Source organism: Cnephaeus nilssonii, assembly GCF_951640355.1.
Source record: "Cnephaeus nilssonii genome assembly, chromosome: 15".
Lineage (NCBI taxonomy): Eukaryota > Metazoa > Chordata > Mammalia > Chiroptera > Vespertilionidae > Cnephaeus > Cnephaeus nilssonii.
Genome location: NC_137086.1, coordinates 15178047 through 15197174, shown reverse-complemented (window position 1 = coordinate 15197174; position 19128 = coordinate 15178047). Strand labels below are relative to the sequence as shown.

At 41.8% G+C, this 19128-nt stretch overlaps 2 protein-coding genes across 4 annotated transcripts in view; both read left to right on the top strand.

Moving 5' to 3' along the window:
- The first annotated feature begins 2169 nt into the window (after positions 1-2169).
- On the top strand, positions 2170-12508 carry DPY30 (dpy-30 histone methyltransferase complex regulatory subunit). Of its 2 annotated transcripts, none has more exons than XM_079791532.1 (5): positions 2170-2305; positions 2541-2613; positions 2697-2744; positions 8365-8507; positions 12200-12500. In XM_079791532.1, the coding sequence occupies exons 2-5, from the start codon at positions 2578-2580 to the stop codon at positions 12270-12272; spliced, it is 300 nt and encodes a 99-aa protein (XP_079647658.1). In that variant the 5' UTR covers positions 2170-2305; positions 2541-2577; the 3' UTR covers positions 12273-12500. The 2 variants fall into 2 exon arrangements, with proteins under 2 accessions (XP_079647658.1, XP_079647659.1); XM_079791533.1 differs by lacking the exon at positions 2170-2305 and adding an exon at positions 2336-2441 and having other exon boundaries at positions 12200-12508.
- Positions 12509-12796: 288 nt separating this feature from the next.
- Positions 12797-19128, top strand: part of MEMO1 (mediator of cell motility 1) — an 88713-nt gene continuing 82381 nt past the window's right edge. The window contains exon 1 of one of the 2 annotated variants that reach the window (XM_079791531.1): positions 12797-13007. Coding sequence is in view for 1 of the 2 variants with exons in the window: in XM_079791530.1 (XP_079647656.1) it covers positions 14921-14981 (61 nt within the window). In the remaining variant the exon portion in view is untranslated. Of the gene's footprint in view, positions 13008-14530; positions 14982-19128 lie in introns of those variants that run through there. The other variant, XM_079791530.1, reaches the window with a different exon arrangement.

Here is a 19128-nt window from a genome sequence, read left to right as displayed (position 1 = left end):
GGAAATAAAACACCAGCTTCTGAATCTTCTCTCCTTGGACTCACACAGGACACACTTAATTCCTCCAGCAATAAGTTCTGACAACACATGTGAAATGTTGTCAACCAGGGGCACTCATCAGAAACTCAGTGCTTGGGTTTTTGTTGCGGTTGATCATGTAGGCAACCTCTGCCTAAGACATACCAAAATTCCAGACTCCTAGAAGGAATATTCAGGTGCTTGACATAAATCATATTGTTTGCAGAAACAGTTTAGGCACAGTCAGCCACTCATCATTTAGGGAAAGTTTATATCAGTGTAGGGAACTGTTTAATATTCAAATATGAGTTCAGAAGAGCTAAGCTATTTGCTTAATTTCACATGGCAAACAAGTGAAGGAACCAGGTTTTATTTATTTATTTTTTTATTATTTTATTTTATTTTATTATTATTATTATTTTTAAATTTCTTTATTGATTAAGGTGTCACATATTTGTCCTCATCCCCCCATTCCCATCCCACACCCCTCCCCATGGATGCCCCAACCCTCTGTTGAACTTAAGCATTGGTTAGGCTCATATGCAAGCACACAAGACCTTTGGTTGATCTCTCCCCCCTCCCCCCACCCTCCCCTATCCTCCCTCTGAGGCCCAATAGTCCGATCGATGCCTCCTTGTTTCTGGTTCTGTTCTTGTTCATCAGTCTATGTTGTTCATCATTTCCCCTAGATGAGCGAAATCATGTGTCACTAGAGATATACTTATAAGAATTGAATGTGCAACGAGCAATAATAGTTATGCTGACAGGCAAATGAATCAGCCTGTAGTGAGTTTCTTTCTGGTCCAACAGTTCTTTTGAGACCCAATATCAATGTCCACCAGTTCCTTATGAGTACATGTCGGCACTGACCCCTCAGCTCTGGATGGTGGACAAATGGTGGTAATGCAGGTCCGACTCCCTCTGGTTTGGTCTCGGCCGGATCCAGGGGCCCATGGCCTCACCCGGACCCGGGATCCAGCCTCACCCGGATCTAGGGGCACACGGCCTCGCCCAGACCCAGGATTCAGCTTCATCCGGACCCAGGGGCGCGTGGCCTCTCCCAGACCCAGGGTCACCCACGGCCTCACCCGGACCCGGGACCCAGGCTCACCCGGATCCAGGGGCCCACGGCCTCACCCGGACCTGGGACCCAGGCTCACCCGGATCCAGGGGCCCACGGCCTCACCCGGACCCGGGGCCCAGGCTCACCCGGATCCAGGGGCCCACGGCCTCACCCGGACCCGGAGGAACCAGGTTTTAATATTTATTCCCAAATCAGTGTTTCTCTACTACACATATTGTATTTTTCCTAAATAGGTATTGCCTGTCTAATAGGTTAATGTTTTATAAATGGAATTTGCACCAAGTATGTAAAAAGGAGGTCAAGCACAGTAGATTTTCTTTGATTCTAGATTCTAGAATTTCTAATTACTATCTTCTTAAGACTCCAAGAAAGACTGGAAGTCTTAGAGAGTAGAACTTTGGTACCATTGCTTGCTTTCCGTTTATATTCACTCCTTTTGAAAGTGTATTTGTCAAATATAACAAACAAACGGATACCAAGATGAATAAGATCTTTGCCTCTGAAGAGCTCACAGTCTAATTGTGTTTAAAGAAAATATAAGGCAGAATGAGGTAAATACCATAATAGAAGCAGATGAGAAGAGTCCAGAACAGTTTGATACAAGTCAAAATAAGAGTTAAATGTTGTCATTCTTTTGATATATTGCTCTCTAGACAGTGCATATTTAAAGATGCATATTGCTAATCTTGATATAAACGTAAGGTAGCATTAACACGGCATATTCATAGACTTAAGGACTCGAATAAAAGCTTCCTACACTGCTGCTTCGTTTGGCTTTAGAGTAAAAAACGCAGACATTCTTTCGCAGACTGATGAGCTTGGGTCTGAGATTTCCTAGGAACTACCCAGCCACTGGTTTCGGTTCCGCGAGGAAAAGCTCGGGCAGAGGCTTTCAGGCAGCACCGAGGGCTGGCCGGGCCGAACCCCTGCCCGCGGGGCTGGTTGGTGAGTGTGCAGGTGGGGTGCTGCTCGCCACGGCCGGGCAGGTGGCGCCCTGGACGCCAGACCTTGCCTAGGACGCCCGCGACCCGCGGAGAGCAAGGTAGACTCGGGAGCGGGGAGGCAGCTTCCTGGCCCCAGGCCCGCTGGGGAGTTCTGCGCAAGCGCGTTAGTCGTGCGACAACCGTCACTTACGGCCGAAACGGTTTGTGCGGGGAGTTGGCGGCGCGCTGCAGCTCTTAGGAACGGACGGCTCGGGCGCGGGTAATCAGCTCCCTTTCCCCCTTTCACCACTCGTTGTAGGATCTGGGGATCATGGAGCTTCCGGACCTGATGCGGGCGCCCGGTCGTGGACTGCCTCACCCTGCTCCGCTACGGCTCGGGGTGATCCCGCGCCCAGGTGGGGGTGAGGGGCGGGGTCGGGGGCTTGCCTGGACTCCATCCTGGCGTCTCCGCGTTGAGATCTCCTGGGTGACTCCTGCTTGCTCTTGTTTTCCAGGACTGGTATCCGGGGACTGTGACTCGCAGGGTCCGCCATGGAGCCAGAGCAGATGCTGGAGGGACAGACGCAGGTACCCGGAGGCCCTGGGTTCATGGTGGCGGTGTGCAGCGAGAGAGGGTGGCTGAGGTCTCTGACCTGTGTTTTGTTTTCTAGGTTGCAGAAAATCCTCACTCCGAGTACGGTCTCACAGATAACGTCGAGGTAACTCGCCCAGTTCCTATGCCGTTTCTGTACGTCTCTTTAAGAGCTGGAAAAAAAAAAAACAAAAACCCCGGGATCTGTTTTTACTAGGTTGCTTTGCACAAGGGAAACTTTATCATCATGAAGCAAATACTATCACGTTATGGGTAGCTTCTTTTATTAGCGGTACTAACACTTCGTGGTATACAGACGTACAAATTAATTTTTAGTCAAGAGGTTGAACTTGTGAAAGTGATATAAAGAAACATGCATACATTGCTAGTGGAGACTTAGAATCATTTCGCTATCTATTGGGATATTGCTTTGGAAAAACGGTACATTAAAATTAAGAAAACCCATTGTCTTTGTAGCAGGATTGTGTTGGTGTAGTCAGCATTTAATACATGTTGATTTCTTTGCAGAGTTCAGTAGGCAGGTGCCAATGGAAACTATAATATACACAGTAGATACTGTTTTTGCCTTACGTGGTTAAGTCTGAATTCAGAGAGTACATGTAAAAAAAAAAACACATGGAAAAGAAGGTAACTTTTATAGAGTTTTCTATATAAGTCCTAAGAGGTTATTGTCTAAAAGAAGAAGTTACTTTGTAAATGAATAAGTAAGTGTTGGAACAAATGAATTACTAGGAGCTGGGTGGAGTTGGTTAGGAAAACAGAGGCTTCCTGTAGGAGGTGTGTACGTTTTACTACGAAAGGAAAGACATTACTGGTGATTAAGTTTGGATAAATGAGGGCAGAAGCATTTCTGAGGAGAATAATAATTGTAACAGCTGCTAATATTTCTTTAGCCCTTTTACTATGTGTCAGGCACACCCTAAATAATTGGCATATATCTTCAGCCCTATAAGACCCAGAAGTTGAGTAACTTTAGTTAAAGGTTTCCAAGAGGTAAGTGGAGAGCTGTGTGTTAAATCTAGGCAGGTTGACATTTTAAAAGTACAATTGTGTTGCTGATCTTGACCAACTCCTAGAGTTTGCTGGCATGTGGAATGACTACCCTGTGCCTATAAATTTGCTAGGCAATTTTATTGCTTTGATATCAATACTGATAGAGAATCTTTTCTTTCTAATGCGTTTTTAGTTGAACTTCTGCTGAATCAGGTGAAGATACTTCATACCACTTTGTTTTCTAGTTATTTAAGAGACCTTTTTAAGGCATCAGTGGTCTTTTTTTTTTTTTTTTTTTTTTTTACAAAGAGGAAGGGAGAGGGATAGAGTTAGAAACATCGGATGAGAGAGAAACATTGATCAGCTGCCTCCTGCACACCCCCTACTGGGGATGTGCCTGCAACCAAGGTACATGCCCTTGACCGGAATCAACCTGGGACCCTTCAGTCCGCAGGCCTAAACTGGTTAGGGCCAGTGGTCTTTTCTTGATGGTGCTTGTATATGATGCTGGAGCCATGCTGCTGTAGAGCAGTGATAACAACATGCTTTTCCCCAAATCCTCAGTCCAATTTCCATGGTAAAGTGAGAGGGAAAAAAAGTGGAGTGGGTGTTCAATGATGATACATTATTTGGTGATTGGTCTTCCTGCTTCTATAATTTTAAACTGCTTGTTCTTTTTTTTAATTAATGGTGATAGTAAAATAATTATGTTTATTTGTTAGTAATTTTTTTACTTGGCAAAATAGAATTAACCCTCTGTTAGTTTCTTCATTTATTGTATTAGTTTATTTCTAATTGTTTGCAGTATATGAAAGTCTGGAAACCACAATTCTACAGCTGCTGCTGCTGCTTTTTCTCTTATGGTTTTCTTTTTATTGGTTTGTTATAATTATTTTTAGGTGTTGGCTTTAGGGTTTATAGTATGCAAGTTTAACTTAGCACAATTTACCTTCAAGTGGTAGTATATATTTTCATTTATAGTTTAAGAATTTTACAACAGCAGTCTTTCATTTACTCTTTCCTCGACTTTGTACTATTGCTATCATATATTTTACTTCTACATATGTTATAAATTCTACACTTCATTATTTTTATGTTTTCTTTAAAAATTCAATGATCTTTAGAGAGATTTAAGCAGTAAGAAAAAGGAGTATTTCACGTTTACCTGCACATTTACCATTTCTGGGCTCTTCATTCTTTTAAAAAATATATATATTTGTATTGATTTCAGAGAGAACAGGAGAGGGAGAGAGACATAGAAACATCAATGATGAGAGAACCATGGATTCCTCCCCCCAAGAACCCCCCCACTGGGGATTGAGCCCCCAATCCAACCGGGATGGAACTGTGACCTCCTGGTTCAGAGATTGAAGCTCAACATCTGAACCATACCATTTGGGCAGCTCTTCATTCTTTTGTGTAGATCCAGACTTCTGTCTGTTATTTTTCTTCCACTTGAAGTGTTTCCTTTAACATTTCTTGTAGTTCAGGTCTGCTGGTAAGGAATGCTTTAAGTTTCTGAATGTGTGAAAATGTCATTTACTTTGCCTTCATTTTTTGAGATATCTTTGGTGGGAGTAGATTTATTCCACTATCTTTTGGCTGATATTGTTTCTGACAAGAAGTCTGCTATCATTCCTATCTTTGCTCCTTCATACTTAATGCCTTTTTTCTTGGGGCTTTTAAAATTTTATTAACAGGTTTAAAATAATTTGATTATGTTGTTTCTTGGTGTACTTTAAAAATTTTTTTGTTTCTTTTTTTGTTTTGTTTTTTCTTCTTAAAGTTTTGTTTCTTGTGCTTAGGATTTACTGAGTTTTTTGGATCTGTACATTTGGTTTTCATGAAATTTTAAAACAATTTTAGCTATTATTCAAATTATTTTCAAGTATTTTGTTTAACTTGTGCTTTCTTCTATACTCTTGAACACAGGGAAGGAATATCTTATAATAACTTGTTTAATGACATTGCCTATTTTATCATTTGTATCATTTCTGGGTTTCTGTGAGTTGATTTTTCTCCTCTTTATGGGTAATATTTTCCTGCTTCTTTGCTGCCGTACAATTTCTTTTTATTCTCATCTGAGGATATATTTATTAATTTTAGAGAGAGAGGAAGGGGGAGAGAGAGAGAGAGAGATAAAGAGAGAAAGAAAAACATCTATCAGCTGCCTCCTGCATGTCCCCTGACCAGGGATTGAGCCTGCAACCTGGGCATGTGCAATTTTTTATTGGAAGCTGAGCATTATGAATTTTACCTTATTGGGTACTGGTTATCTTTTTATTCAAACATTCTTGAGCTTTGTCCTAACTGTGGTCGGCAAACTCATTAGTCAACAGAGCCAAATATCAACAGTACAACGATTGAAATTTCTTTTGAGAGCCAAATTTTTTAAACTTAAACTTCTTCTAACGCCACTTCTTCAAAATAGATTCACCCAGGCCGTGGTATTTTGTGGAAGAGCCACACTTAAGGGGCCAAAGAGCCGCATGTGGCTCGCGAGCCGCAGTTTGCGGACCACGGTCCTAGGACATAGTTACTTGGAAACAATTTGATCTTTTTGAGGTTTGCTCTTCCCTAAGTAGGACCAGACCAGCCTTTAGTTTAGGCTTCATTTCTTCTTTTATATTCTACCCAGTGCTTCATCTGTTATGAGGTTTTGCCAGTCTAGGTCACAGAAACATGAAGTACTCCTGGCCTGTGTGAGTGCTCCTTCCACGCGTTTTTTTCCTTGGCCTCCAGTAGTTTCCTCACACCCATGCACGGATAGGTACTCACCGGAAGACTGGATGGCAGTCTCTTAGGTGTTTTCCTGTGCCACTTTCTCCTTCCCATGTGAATTCTAGATGGCTTTGTCTCCCTGAATTTTCAACTCTCTTCTCAACCCAGGGAGACTGTGGGTTCTGCTTTGATTCCCTTTGATTTCCTGTATTGCATCTTACAAGTTCTCCAGGCAGGAAGCTGTAAGTTGAGGCAATCATAAGCTCACCTTATTTTTTTCCTTTTTTTTTCTATCACTATTCTAACCTGTTAACAGTTTATTATTTATGTTTTATAGTAGTTTGGAGATACAGTTGTTTTTTTTTTTAGATTGGTTCAGGACTTTATCTTAACTAAAGTTAAGCATAGCAATTTGGCACATAGTGAAAATTCAGTAAATATTTGAATGAAACAAATGAGAGGACTTGGTTAAGGAGTTTATTATAGTATTTATAGGAATTGGTTAGGCATTGCTGTTTCTTACTGAAGGCATTGGGATGTCATGTAACTGACTAATTTTTGTCGTATATAGGTATTATCTGTTGAAATTTACTGACGGGCACTAAGTAATCTATGGACAAATAAATAGCTCTTTTACTAGGTATAGGAAAATTTCTTATTAAGTCCTAAAATTACATTGAAAAATCATAAGCAAAATTAGAATTGCTGTCTTACAAATTTGTGGGAACTATCTTTGGAAACAATGGTATATATTATGTAGATATGCGATTAAAGTTTTTTCTCACTTTTTACAAAATAAAATAAAATCTAAATATTAAATATAGAAAAGTGTTTTGTTGTTGTTGATTCACTTATATTCACTTTGAGTATGTTTGGAGCAAAAGTTCATTTAAATGGAAGTGCTCTTAACAGTATTCTGTATTTTAGATAGCCACTTATTTCTAAATTTCTAAAACGGTAATTTTTCAAAAGAAGGGAAAATTTTTCACTAGAGTAGTATTTTTAAAAATATATTTTTATTGATTTCAGAGAGGAAGGGAGAGAGATAGAAACATCAATGATGAGAGAGAATCATTGATCGGCTGCCTCCTGCACGCCCTCTATTGGGGATGGAGCCAGCAACCCAGGCATCTGCCCTTGACCGGAATGGAACCGGAGATCCTTCTGTCCACAGGCCAACGCTCTATTCCACTGAGCCAAACCAGCTAGGGCTGTAAAGTAGTTTTTGATGCTCTGGATGTCAGATGAATCTATGTGAAAGGCCCCAGATTTGGGGGTTCTTAGGAGTAGAAAGTCTAAATCATTGTTTCCTAAACATCATTTGAATATCACAATCATCTTTTCTGTATTATTATTTTTCCCTGTTTTTTTTTATTGTTATTTTTTACTTACTTTTTTTTCTTTATTCGCTTTAAAAAAATCATAGATACATTAAAAAAAACCCATAAATGGAAAAGCATTCTCATTGGATAGTGATAATAAATTTTAGCTGCATTGTTGCCAGTGGAAGGCTCTGAGCCTGAAGCCTACTCTCTGTGTGAACAGAGTTAAGCAAGTGTTACAGAAGTGTTAAAGACATATTAGCACCAAACTGAAACTTTGTCCTTGATATTATCTGTGATGAAAGAATTGAAATAGGACTAGCTTTCTCACTGTGATTCAGTGCTACTTAGTTTCATGTCCAGATTTTTTGAAGCACACTGTACGAAGGTAGTCTCATGAAAAAAGGAGGACTTGTATTTACTTCTAAAAAGGCAGAGTAAAGTGACAAAGAGGTAGGATCTGGAGATCTGACATTAAAAGAAAGAGATATTATGGTGCTCTCAGAAGACACTTGAATGAAATTTAGAGATGGGTCTGATTTTATTTTGGCAAAGAGATTTGCAGTTCAATACCAGTTTTTAGTCAATGGCTTGCCTTTTCTATTAGCATCATGTTTTCATTATTTTTTGTTTAGCACTCACAATAATCTGAGTATTTGTAATATTATGCATATTTTTTGGATTCACTAGAGGATAGTAGAAAATGAGAAGATTAATGCAGAAAAGTCATCAAAACAGAAAGTGGATCTACAGTCTTTGCCAACTCGTGCCTACCTGGATCAGACAGTTGTGCCTATCTTATTACAGGGACTTGCTGTGCTTGCAAAGGAAAGGTAAGATAATAGTGTCTGCAGAAGGAGTTACCAGAGAATGACTTTTCTAATTGAAATATCACTAGTTATGTATAATTTTTTTCCTATAAAAAGAACTTAGGCATATTAAAAACATTTTAAAAGTCAGCCATAATCTCAGTTCAGACACTTCAAGTTTTTTCTACAAGTCTTTGATCATATGCATATTTACAAAGACTTGTAATCATGGTATACATGCAATTTTATATCTCCTTTTTACTTAATATTATAACAAAGTTTTTTCCATATCTCTTCATAGACTTCATGATTATAATTTAAATTATAATAGTACAATTAACTTAGGGCAGTTAAATAGTATGATTAATTTTCTCATTGTTGAAAATTTAAGTTCAATTTCCTTTGTTATTATAGATCACCGGGCAGTTTATCTGTTTTCATGCCTCTTTTGTTTTTATGTAATTACTTTCACATGCTGAATTCCTAAGAGTTGGTTTGCTAGTTCAAAGGATATAATTTTTTTATGGTGTTTGATACTTAGTATCATATTTATGTCCAAAAATTTATTCTTTTTTTTTTTTGTTAATCCTTACCTGAGGATATTTTTCTATTTTTTTATTTTATTTTATTTTTTAGAGAGAGTGGAAGGGAGGGGAGAGACAGAGAGAAACATTGATGTGAGAGAGACACATCGATTGGTTGCCTCCCACATGTGCCCCAACCAGGGCCAGGGATTGAGCCTGCAACTGAGTTATGTGCCCTTGACTGGAATTGAACCTGGGATTCTTTAGTCCAATGGTCGGCAAACTCATTAGTCAACAGAGCGGCAAACCGCAGCTTGCGAGCCGCATGTGGCTCGCGAGCTGCAGTTTGCCGACCACAGCTTTAGTCTGTGGGCTGATGCTCTACCCACTTACCAAAACTGGCTAGGACCAAAAGTTTATTCTTTTTTTTTTTTAATATATTTTATTGATTTTTTACAGAAAGGAAGGGAGAGGGAGAGAGTGTTAGAAACATTGATGAGAGAGAAACACAGATCAGCTGCCTCCTGCACACCTCCTACGTGGGATGTGCCTGCAACCAAGGTACATGCCCTTGACCGGAATTGAACCTGGGACCTTTCATTCCACAGGACGATGCTCTATCCACTGAGCCAAATCGGTTAGGGCCAAAAGTTTATTCTTAAAATTCTTTCACTCTTATCATAACCTCAGCAGTATGAGTATTATAAACATTTTTGCCAATTCTTAAAAACTGATTTTAGAGAGGGAGAGGAAATGAGAGAGAGAGAGAGAGGAGAGAGAGGAGAGAGAGAGAGAGAAACATTGATTTGTTGTTCCACTTATGTATTCATTGGTTGATTCTTGTATGTACCCTGACTGGGGATCAAACCAGCAACCTTGGTGTATCAGGACGATACTCTAACCCAGGTGTCCTCAAACTACAGCCCGCGGGCCACATGCGGGTGTTTTTGCCGTTTTGTTTTTTTACTTCAAAATAAGATATGTGCAGTGTGCATAGGAATTTGTTCATAGTTTTTTTTAAACTATAGTCCGGCCCTCCAACAGTCTGAGGGACAGTGAACTGGCCCCCTGTTTAAAAAGTTTGAGGATCCCTGCAGTCTAACCAGCTGAGCTACCTGGCCAGGGCTTGCCAAATTGTTTCAATTTCTTTATTAACAAGATTATAATTTTTCTCTTTTTTGTATAGGTTTTACCCCAGAAATTCTACCTAAATTATTTTTGTGTAAGCAAATCCCATAAAAAATACTTTTTGTAAGTTACATTAGTCATCATTTATTTGGTGCAGATTATGTTCTATTCAAAGAATAATAATGAATACTAGCCCTAGCTGGTCTCACATTGATGTTTCTCTCTCTGTCTCTCCCCCTTCCCTTCCAAATACTCTAAAAATCAATGGAAAAAATATCCTTGGGTGACTATTAACAACCACCACCAAAATGAATATTAGCAAACATATAATTTGATAAGGAACTTGATGTTTTCTTATCAAGAGAGCTCATCATTGATGTTTCTATCTCTTTTTCTCCCCCTCCCTTCCTCTCTGAAATCAGTAACAATATATTGAAAGAAAAAAAAAAGATGAGAGAGACTTACTGATCAGCTGCCTCATGCACACCCCTGCAATCTGGGCATGTACCCTGCCTGACTGGGAATTGAACTGTGACCTCCTGGTTCATGGGTTGATGCTCAACCACTGAGCCACTCCAGCCAGGCATGTTTATATAAATTATATGGTAAACATTAAATATTTGCTTTAGATTGTTACATTTATAAAATATGATTTATTTTTTAAAACATCTTTTAAAAATATATTTTTATTGATTTCAGAGAAGAAGGGAGAGGGAGAGAGAGATAGAGACATTAGTGGTGAGAGAGAGTCATTGATCGGCTGCCTCCTGCATGCCCCCACTGGGGATCGAGCCCGAAATCCAGGCATGTGCCCTTGACCAGATTCGAGCCTGGGACCCTTCAGTCCACAGGCTGATGCTCTATCCACTGAGCCAAACTGGCTAGGGCAAATACGATTTATTTTTGGCTGTCTACTGACAGTTGAAGTATGAACATCTTTTATTTTTTTCTTTCTCTAAAAAAATAATTAGAAATTCTAAATATTTACGAGCTAGAAGAAAAAATTTGAAGCAGTCCTAAGTTATTTGCTATTAGTAAATAGAATTTTTAAGAAGTCTGCCAAATTGATTTATCAAATTAATCTTGAAAAATGTTGTCTATGTCTAGCTAGTTAAAAGATAGTTTAAAGTGCTAAGGGAATATTTTGAGATCATTATTAAATATTCTTAGTATGCCTTTTCCTAGTAGGGTTTAAATAGGTGTTACCCCCATTTTCATCTTTGGACTTGTTTTCTCAGCAAGAATTATTATATAAAAGTGATAAATATGAAGTAATACCCCTAAACTTTAAAATACGTTTAACTTTTCAGGTGTGTTGTATGGTGGCAGTATTAGAACTATTATTGATATAAATTATTTTAAGAAAAATAGAAATGACTTTTTAAAAAGAAACAAAACAAGACGTGTTCAAATGAATACTACTTCCTTTGATTAATCACTTAGAGAGTTCATCTACCTGTCTTGGTGATGCTACAGCCATTTTCCTATGTAGTTTTTGTATTCTCATTAAAGAATAATATTCATACAGAAAGTTAAGAACATCATAGGTGTACTGCTTGCTGAATTTTCTGACATTAAGCATAGTTATGTAACCTGCATTCAGAGCAAGAAATGGAACTCTGCTGGCACTCCAGAAGTCTCCCTTGTGGTTCCTCAAGTCATTTCCCCTGGGATAATTATCATCCCATTGTTAGTACATTTTCCAAACTTGTGTTTTAGAATTGAGTTCATAAGCAGATTTCAGCCATACAAAAATTTCAATTTCTTTAAACTACATTGTTGGCTAATCTGCTTACCTGTCTCATTTACTATACAGGATGTCCCCCCAAAATGTAATTATTAATTCCAGTGGGTTAAACCAGAAAAGGAAGAAACATCAATTGAGCTATCAGAAAAAAGTATGTATACATTTTTTGGGGGACATCCTGTATTTACTACAAATGGCCTTTGAGTGTAAAAAGAAAGCTAAAATTTAAAAGACGTATTTTTATTATGGAACAATTTATTTAAATGAACACATCTAGAATACAAATTTCTAAATTTTGGATTTCTTTTCCTTTACAGACCACCAAACCCCATTGAATTTCTAGCATCATATCTTTTAAAAAACAAGGCACAGTTTGAAGATCGAAACTGATTGGGAAGAACAGAAAAATTTGGTTTCTACTATAGATTTACATGATTAAGAGGCAGCTTTAATTGCCATGATTTTCCCCCACCCCTTTTTGGAAGTATAAGAACCTTCAGGACAACAACTTGTTCTTGGAGATGCAGAAGAAAACATATTTCCCTTATTTTGATTTAATCACCATACTTATTTAAAGAGTGTATTATGTGCAATTTTTTCTCAGATTGTCTTTAACTTTGTTTTTAAAATGACCTTCAAAATAAACTGTTAAATGTCATTATTGTAAAGTAGTTTTTCTTCTATATGCTAAGTAATTTACGTGGTTCAATTACTTTTATGACTTTTGTATCTTAGAATGCTGCAGAGTTTTACAACAGCATGAAAATACATCAGAATCTAATATAATTTAAAAAAACCCCAATTTTTTTCAGCATTGTTCCTGTACCTCATGGAGGGTGGACTCTGGGTATCTACAGTTTTCAACAACTATAATAGATGATTCTAATGCACAATAAAGTTGGATTACTGGTATAAGTGCAGAGGGTGTATAATATCCTCCCGTGCTATCAACCTTTATGGTAATAATATAATAGCTATCATTGTAGTTCTACGTGACAGTTGCAGTGCTATTTTACTTAAATTATTTCTAATATAGCAACTCTGCAAAGTAGATATTGTTATTCCCATTTTGCAGATGAGGAAACAGATTTGGAGAGGATAAGTGACTTGCTGAAGACCACACTGGTAAGTGCTTGAATGGGCATTGAAACCCACTTTTACCAATATGTTGCTTATAGCTAAGTGAGAAGTATTTGTGATACTTAACTTCATTGCTTCTTTTTACAATAAAAAACCAGCCAGTCCTTTTTTTTTTTTTTTTTTGGTCTGCTCACTTTGACCTGTATGAGAGGATGGGAGAGGGAGAGAGAGAAAAATCTATGTGAGATTGGGACATCAACAGGCCTTCTCCTGCACACCCCCAATTGGGGGATTGAGCCAGAAATCCAGGCATGTGCACTGACCAGGAATTGAACTGGGATGACACCCAACCAACTGAGCCACACCGTCCAGGGCTTAAAAAAATTTTTTTTTAATATATCCACCAGTTGTCTGCTTTAAACTATACCAAAGATCTGTTCACTGTGAAATTCTGATGTAACAATTTTAAGGTTTTTAACCACAAATCTTTCATTGAAGATACTCAACTTTCTCTTACCAATTTTGGAATGGTTTACTTCCTAACAACACTTACTGGGAAGTCCAAGATATCTTATTTTGCTGTGATTCTTCTATAATTTTAAAGGAATTCTTTGCCCTTGACCCTTACATGAAATACTGGGGTTGATAAAAGTATGGAGGGTTGGAAATAATGTTTGCTGTTTGCCTACTATGCCATGCTCTATGTTTATTAACTCATAATCCTAGGGATATCCGAATATTATTATTCCCATTTTATAGATGAGAATAACTGAGGCTAGCTATACTACATTTTAGCTAGTTAGGGAGTTAAGACAGGTACCTGCATAAATATCACATGAAACAAGACAAATGTATACAGTGTGAAAGCCAAGATTGGCTGGTAAGGGTGGCCTTGTGAAGCCAAAACCAGCGTTTGCAGGACCTCAGGTATACTACCCTGTGCCTGTACTAATGAACTTCCCAGCGTGGCTACAGACTTGCGGCTCTGGTAGTAAACCTTGGGGGTGCGAATGCACTAAGGACTCCTGTATATGATGCTGGGAGGGAGGTGCGAGCTGGACTTTTCAGGTGGAAAGCACCATCTGGTTGGCCCCGGTGCCGCTCTTTTAAGGAATTGGCTGGGGGAGGGGGCTTGCCTTGCGGCTGCGTCCGCTCCCCGAGCCCGCCCCTCCCAGCTGCTGCCTCTAAACCCCGGCGAGCGGAGCGCGCACGTTGCGAGTCCCCGGCGGGCCTGGCCGCGGAGCTGGGCATGCTCAGTGGGCAGCACCCGTTAGAGCAGCGAGTAAGGAAGCGCTGGCTCTCCTGCGGGTCCGCCCGCCCGGTTCAGGCCCGGCCTGGGCTTTGTGTGCGCGGAGCTGCAGCCTCCGCAGCCTCCTCGCGGGGCCGCCCGACCCCAGATGCCGTCTGGCCTGTCCGGTTTCCGCCTTTAACCTCGCCGCGCGGCCGGAGGAGGGGCGGGGCGGGGCCGGCGGCCGGCGGGGCGGGAGGGCCCGGCCGGGTGGGGGTGGGGGTGGGTGCTGGGAGTCCCGCGGGGGTGGGGGGTGGGGGCGGTGCGGAGTCACGGGGGTGGGGTCACCGCGGTGGCTCCGGGAGGCCAACCGGGAGGTGAGGGGGCCGCGGGGGCGGCGCGGCGAGGACCAGCCCCGGCCGGGGAGCAGCGGCGACTCCGGGGCCGGCCCTGGGCGCTCGGGGCGTCGGTGAGGCCGCCGCGGGCCCCATCTTCCGGCGGTCGCCGGAGTTCGTGCTGATTGTGGCTGCCACCGCCCGGCTGCCATCTCCTCCTCTCGGGCCGCCGCCTCCTCCTCTTCCTCCTCCTCCTGGGCCGGGCCGATCTCCTCCCCGCCGCCGCCTCCTCCTGGGCTGGGCCCGCGGCGTCTCGTCCCCTCGCGGAGCCGCTCCCGCCGCCGCCGCCGCCTCCTCATTCATCCTCGTGCACCATAGGCGGCACAGGCACCAAGATGTCCAACCGAGTGGTCTGCCGGGAAGCCAGCCACGCCGGGAGCTGGTACACAGCCTCAGGTAGGGCCCCGGCCGCCCGCCGCCGCCGCCGCCTGGCCCCGCGCCCGCGGCCGAGGTTGGCGGCCCTGCCCCGCGCGGCGGGAGGGACCGGGCGCGGACGGCCTCCGCGCGGACCGCGTGGGCAGGGAGCGGACCGAGGCCGGCCTCGCCGCCTCCCCCACCGGGCGGCACCCCGCCGGGAACCCGGCTGGCCGCCCTCGCGCTCACCCCGGAGTTTGGCGAGAGGGAGAGTTGCCCCAGCCGCCCGCGCCGCCCCTCGGGACCGGGCTCGAGGAAGGAACGTGCTCCTGGGGCTCCCGGACCCGAGCTTCCCGTCTTCCCTCGGCTCCCGGGAGCGGGCGGCCGAGCGCTGCCACCCTGGGAGCCCGGTGTGCCCGGCGCCCCAGCCCCGCTTCCTGCACCCGGAGCCGGCGCCCCTCCGGCCTCCCCTCCCTCTCCGGCCTCCCCGCCGGCGCTCCAGACCCGGCTGTCCTCGGGTCTCCGTGCACGCCGGTCTGCTCGCCCTGCGGAGAGGAAGTGCCCCTGGCCTCGGCCGCTCGGAAAGGCAGCCTTCCCCTCCGCGCTCAGGCGCTCGGCTGCTGGAACACAGCGAAGGGGTGCACTTTCCCACGTTGCCAAACCGGAGACCCGGTCTCCGCGTGTGAGCTCTGGGAGAGGAGGACGTGGCTGGGGTTTGTAGCTCCGTGGCGGGTAGTATTGCTGAGCAGAGGCTCGTTGGCCGCCCAGCTCCTTTGTCAGTGTTTGCATTGTTCCTGTCACCCAGGAAGGGGCAGCTGGAGATGGCCTCAGCACTTTTCCCGAGCAGCCTCCCCGGTCTCTCGTCCCTCCTCAGCAAGCAGGTGCTGGCACTGCCTAACGAATTAGATTCGGTTTGAGCGAATTTAGTCTGATGTCCATCCACACTGTCTACAAACACTTTCCAGCTCGTTAAAAAAGTGTAGGGACTTTCCCTTTAATAACGCTCTTCTTAGGATGACTGCTTTCTGGGATTACTTTCAGGCTTCACATTTCTGGTAAGTTAACAAAGTTCCACTGTGATTTCTAATAGATTTCAGCCATTTGGTAGTGGCTTATCAATAACTAGACCTAACTTTTTTTTTTAAACTTTATTGTTCAAAGTATTACATATGTCCCCTTTTTTGCCCCCACCGACCCCCTCCAGCCCATTCTCACCCCCCCCCCGCCCCAGGCCCCCTCCACTCATTCCTCTGAGGTTGCTAAACCAGCTCATTAAATACACACACTTAACAGACTCACTGAAGATTTGCTGTGTTAAGAAGACACAAAAGAATTTTATGATTGGATTTGCAAGCCTAACTCTTAGCTACAGTTTTTTTTTTTCTTTTTTCTTTTTTTAAAATGTTACAGGTCTCATTGTCACCACTGTAATAAAATTACTGTGATGGAAGCATAACCTGTGTCTCAATGTAGCCACATTAACAAATTTCTGGACACCGTACACAAAAACAGTGCCCATTTTCATATAGAATGAGGCTTTAGCTACAGTTTTAACTAAATTACATCTAATGGTTACATTGGCTTTCCTTCATGGTCCTAGAGTATTTCATAAACATTTAATCAATCCTTACAACCTAAGAATGCCAGTTAAGCTTTTCTTGTTCACCATGTGGGAATGTGCCCAAAACTCTACTAAGCCAGTGGCAGAACAGAGTTGATGAATGGGAGTCCCTGGTTCCTGGGTTTGTTCTCCAATTAGTGCATTATTAATATTAAATTTATCAATGGATAATAGTCTTTTCAGGGTTGTAAATTTATAAGCTTTCTTCAGTGTGTTTTGAAGAGTAAAAGTCTCAGTATTCACTTTCATAACCATCTTTTGGTTAATTTCTTTTGCTTTTTATACTTTCTATAAATGTTTTAAACTTTTTCTGTAGTTGGCATTGAAATGTGGTCAAATGATTCTGGAGGAATTTTTATAGCTTCTTGGACATTCTTTGTGTAGTAAAATAAGGCACAGTTCACACTTTGAACTTGAAAAAGACTTACTTAGTAATCTCAAGTAGAGGAAGAATCCGTGAATCCAGCTCAAAACAGCCTGTGATTATAGCTATTTATCAATAGTAATCGAAAATGGACTATTTTCTTCAAAATTTAAAATATAATATCTTTCCTAAATTCTGAATGAAATCAATAATGCCATTTTGGTAATGTGAATTGTCACAGAGAACTTTATTTAAAAAAATTCAGACTGTATGTGGCTTTTGTGTATGTGTATGTATACATGTATATGTGACTTTAAATTTGAGTAATAATTTAGGGGGAATTCAAAGCAATTTAGTTGTAAAATCTTTGCATTTTAAAAAATAAATGAAAATGTAGGTAAGTAAACTTTGACTTGATCTAGTGAGTTCTATATTTAATATTATCCCAGTATATCTATAATGATAACATTGACCATTGGAAAAATTCTACTTGTATTATTCTTGTTTCCCTAATAAACTAGCCCTAAAAATGTGTAATAGGAGAGTAATGTACTTGTGGATTGTCATTCTGTGGTTCCTGTGGCATTCACATTGCATCTGTGGAGTTAAAGTGTACAATTGCTGATGTAAGGTAAGGGTGAAATCACATTTGCTTCAGTTAATAGCTAGTTTATTTATTTTAAATATTTTTATTGCCGAAATCGGTTTGGCTCAGTGAATAGGGCGTCAGCCTGCGGACTGAAGGGTCCCAGGTTCGATTCCGGTCAAGGGCATGTACCTTAGTTGTAGGCACATCCCCAGTGGGGGGTGTGCAGGAGGCAGCTGATCGATTTTTCTCTCTCGTTGATGTTTCTAACTCTCTATCCCTCTCTCTTCCTCTCTGTAAAAAATCAATAAAATATATTAAAAAAATTAAATATTTTTATTGATTTCAGAGAGGAAGGGAGAGGAAGAAAGAGAGAAACTTGAATGATGAGAGGGAATCATTCATTGATTGGCTGCCTTCTGCACGACCGCTACTGGGGAGAGAGCCTGCAACCAAGCATGTGCCCTTGATTGGAACTGAACCTGGGACCCTTTAGTCCGCAGGCAGATTCTCTATCCACTGAGCCAAACCAGCGAGGGCAATAGCTAGTTTAGAAAAAAAAGTGCATGTGTGTATGCGTATGTATACTACATACATATACACGTATGTTTTCATTTTTATGTAACCCTTGTTATATGCTAGATCCATTGGTAGAGAGAAGTATAAATTATTCCCTGCCCCTAGGAATATGCAGTTTATTTGAAGTAAGCAATAGCACAGGGCAGCAAGTAAAAATCAGAATAATTGAGACAGTGCTCTTGGGAGTTCTGAGGAGGGTGGAATCACTTCACTGTAGGATTTGAATTGTGCTTTGAAGAAAGGGTGTTTGGGCAGGTTTGGAAAGGAGAAAAGAACATGGGGGAACACTACAAAGGTACAGAGTCAGGTAAATGTAAGTAGGTCAATTTAATGAGAATGGAAGATTCACCCAGGGGTGAATCTGGTTGGAACTAGAGTATAGATGACTGTGAATGCTGTGCATCATAGGGATTTGACTTAGTCCGTAGGCAGTCGGGACCTATGGAGAAGTTTCTGAGTAGGGGACTAATAATAGCGTAGCATTTTAGGGAAATTAATCTCTAGGCAGGTTAATCCTCACTTCTTTATAGGTGTACAGCAGGGATCAGCAAACTTACTGCACTCACAAATCCATCCTGCTGTCTTAAAAAAGGAATAAAGTCCACTAGCTAAGAATGGTTTTTAATTTTTAAAAGGTTTAAAAACAAAGACCAAGAAGTGCAATAGAGACCATATGTGGCCCCTAAAGCCTAAAATCCTTTTTATTTGGTCCTTTACAGAAAAAAATTTGACAACCCTTACTGTAGGTTAGTGTTGTTCAAAGTGTGATCTCTAGACCAGCAGCATAATGTGTCTGTACTCTATATTTTCTCCAGATTTGTTACAGCTTACATTTCATTATTTCAGGCCCTTTTATCTCTTGCAGGACAGATATAACTGCCTCCTAACCGGCCTTCTTTCTGCCAATCTTATCCCCCTTAACTCCATCTTCTGCATTGCTCCCTGAATAATCTGTCTGCCCACATAATTTCTTTACATAAACTTCACTGCCCCATCTAGCCCATTGCTTAAGGTCTAATAACTCCCTTGGTGACTTGGC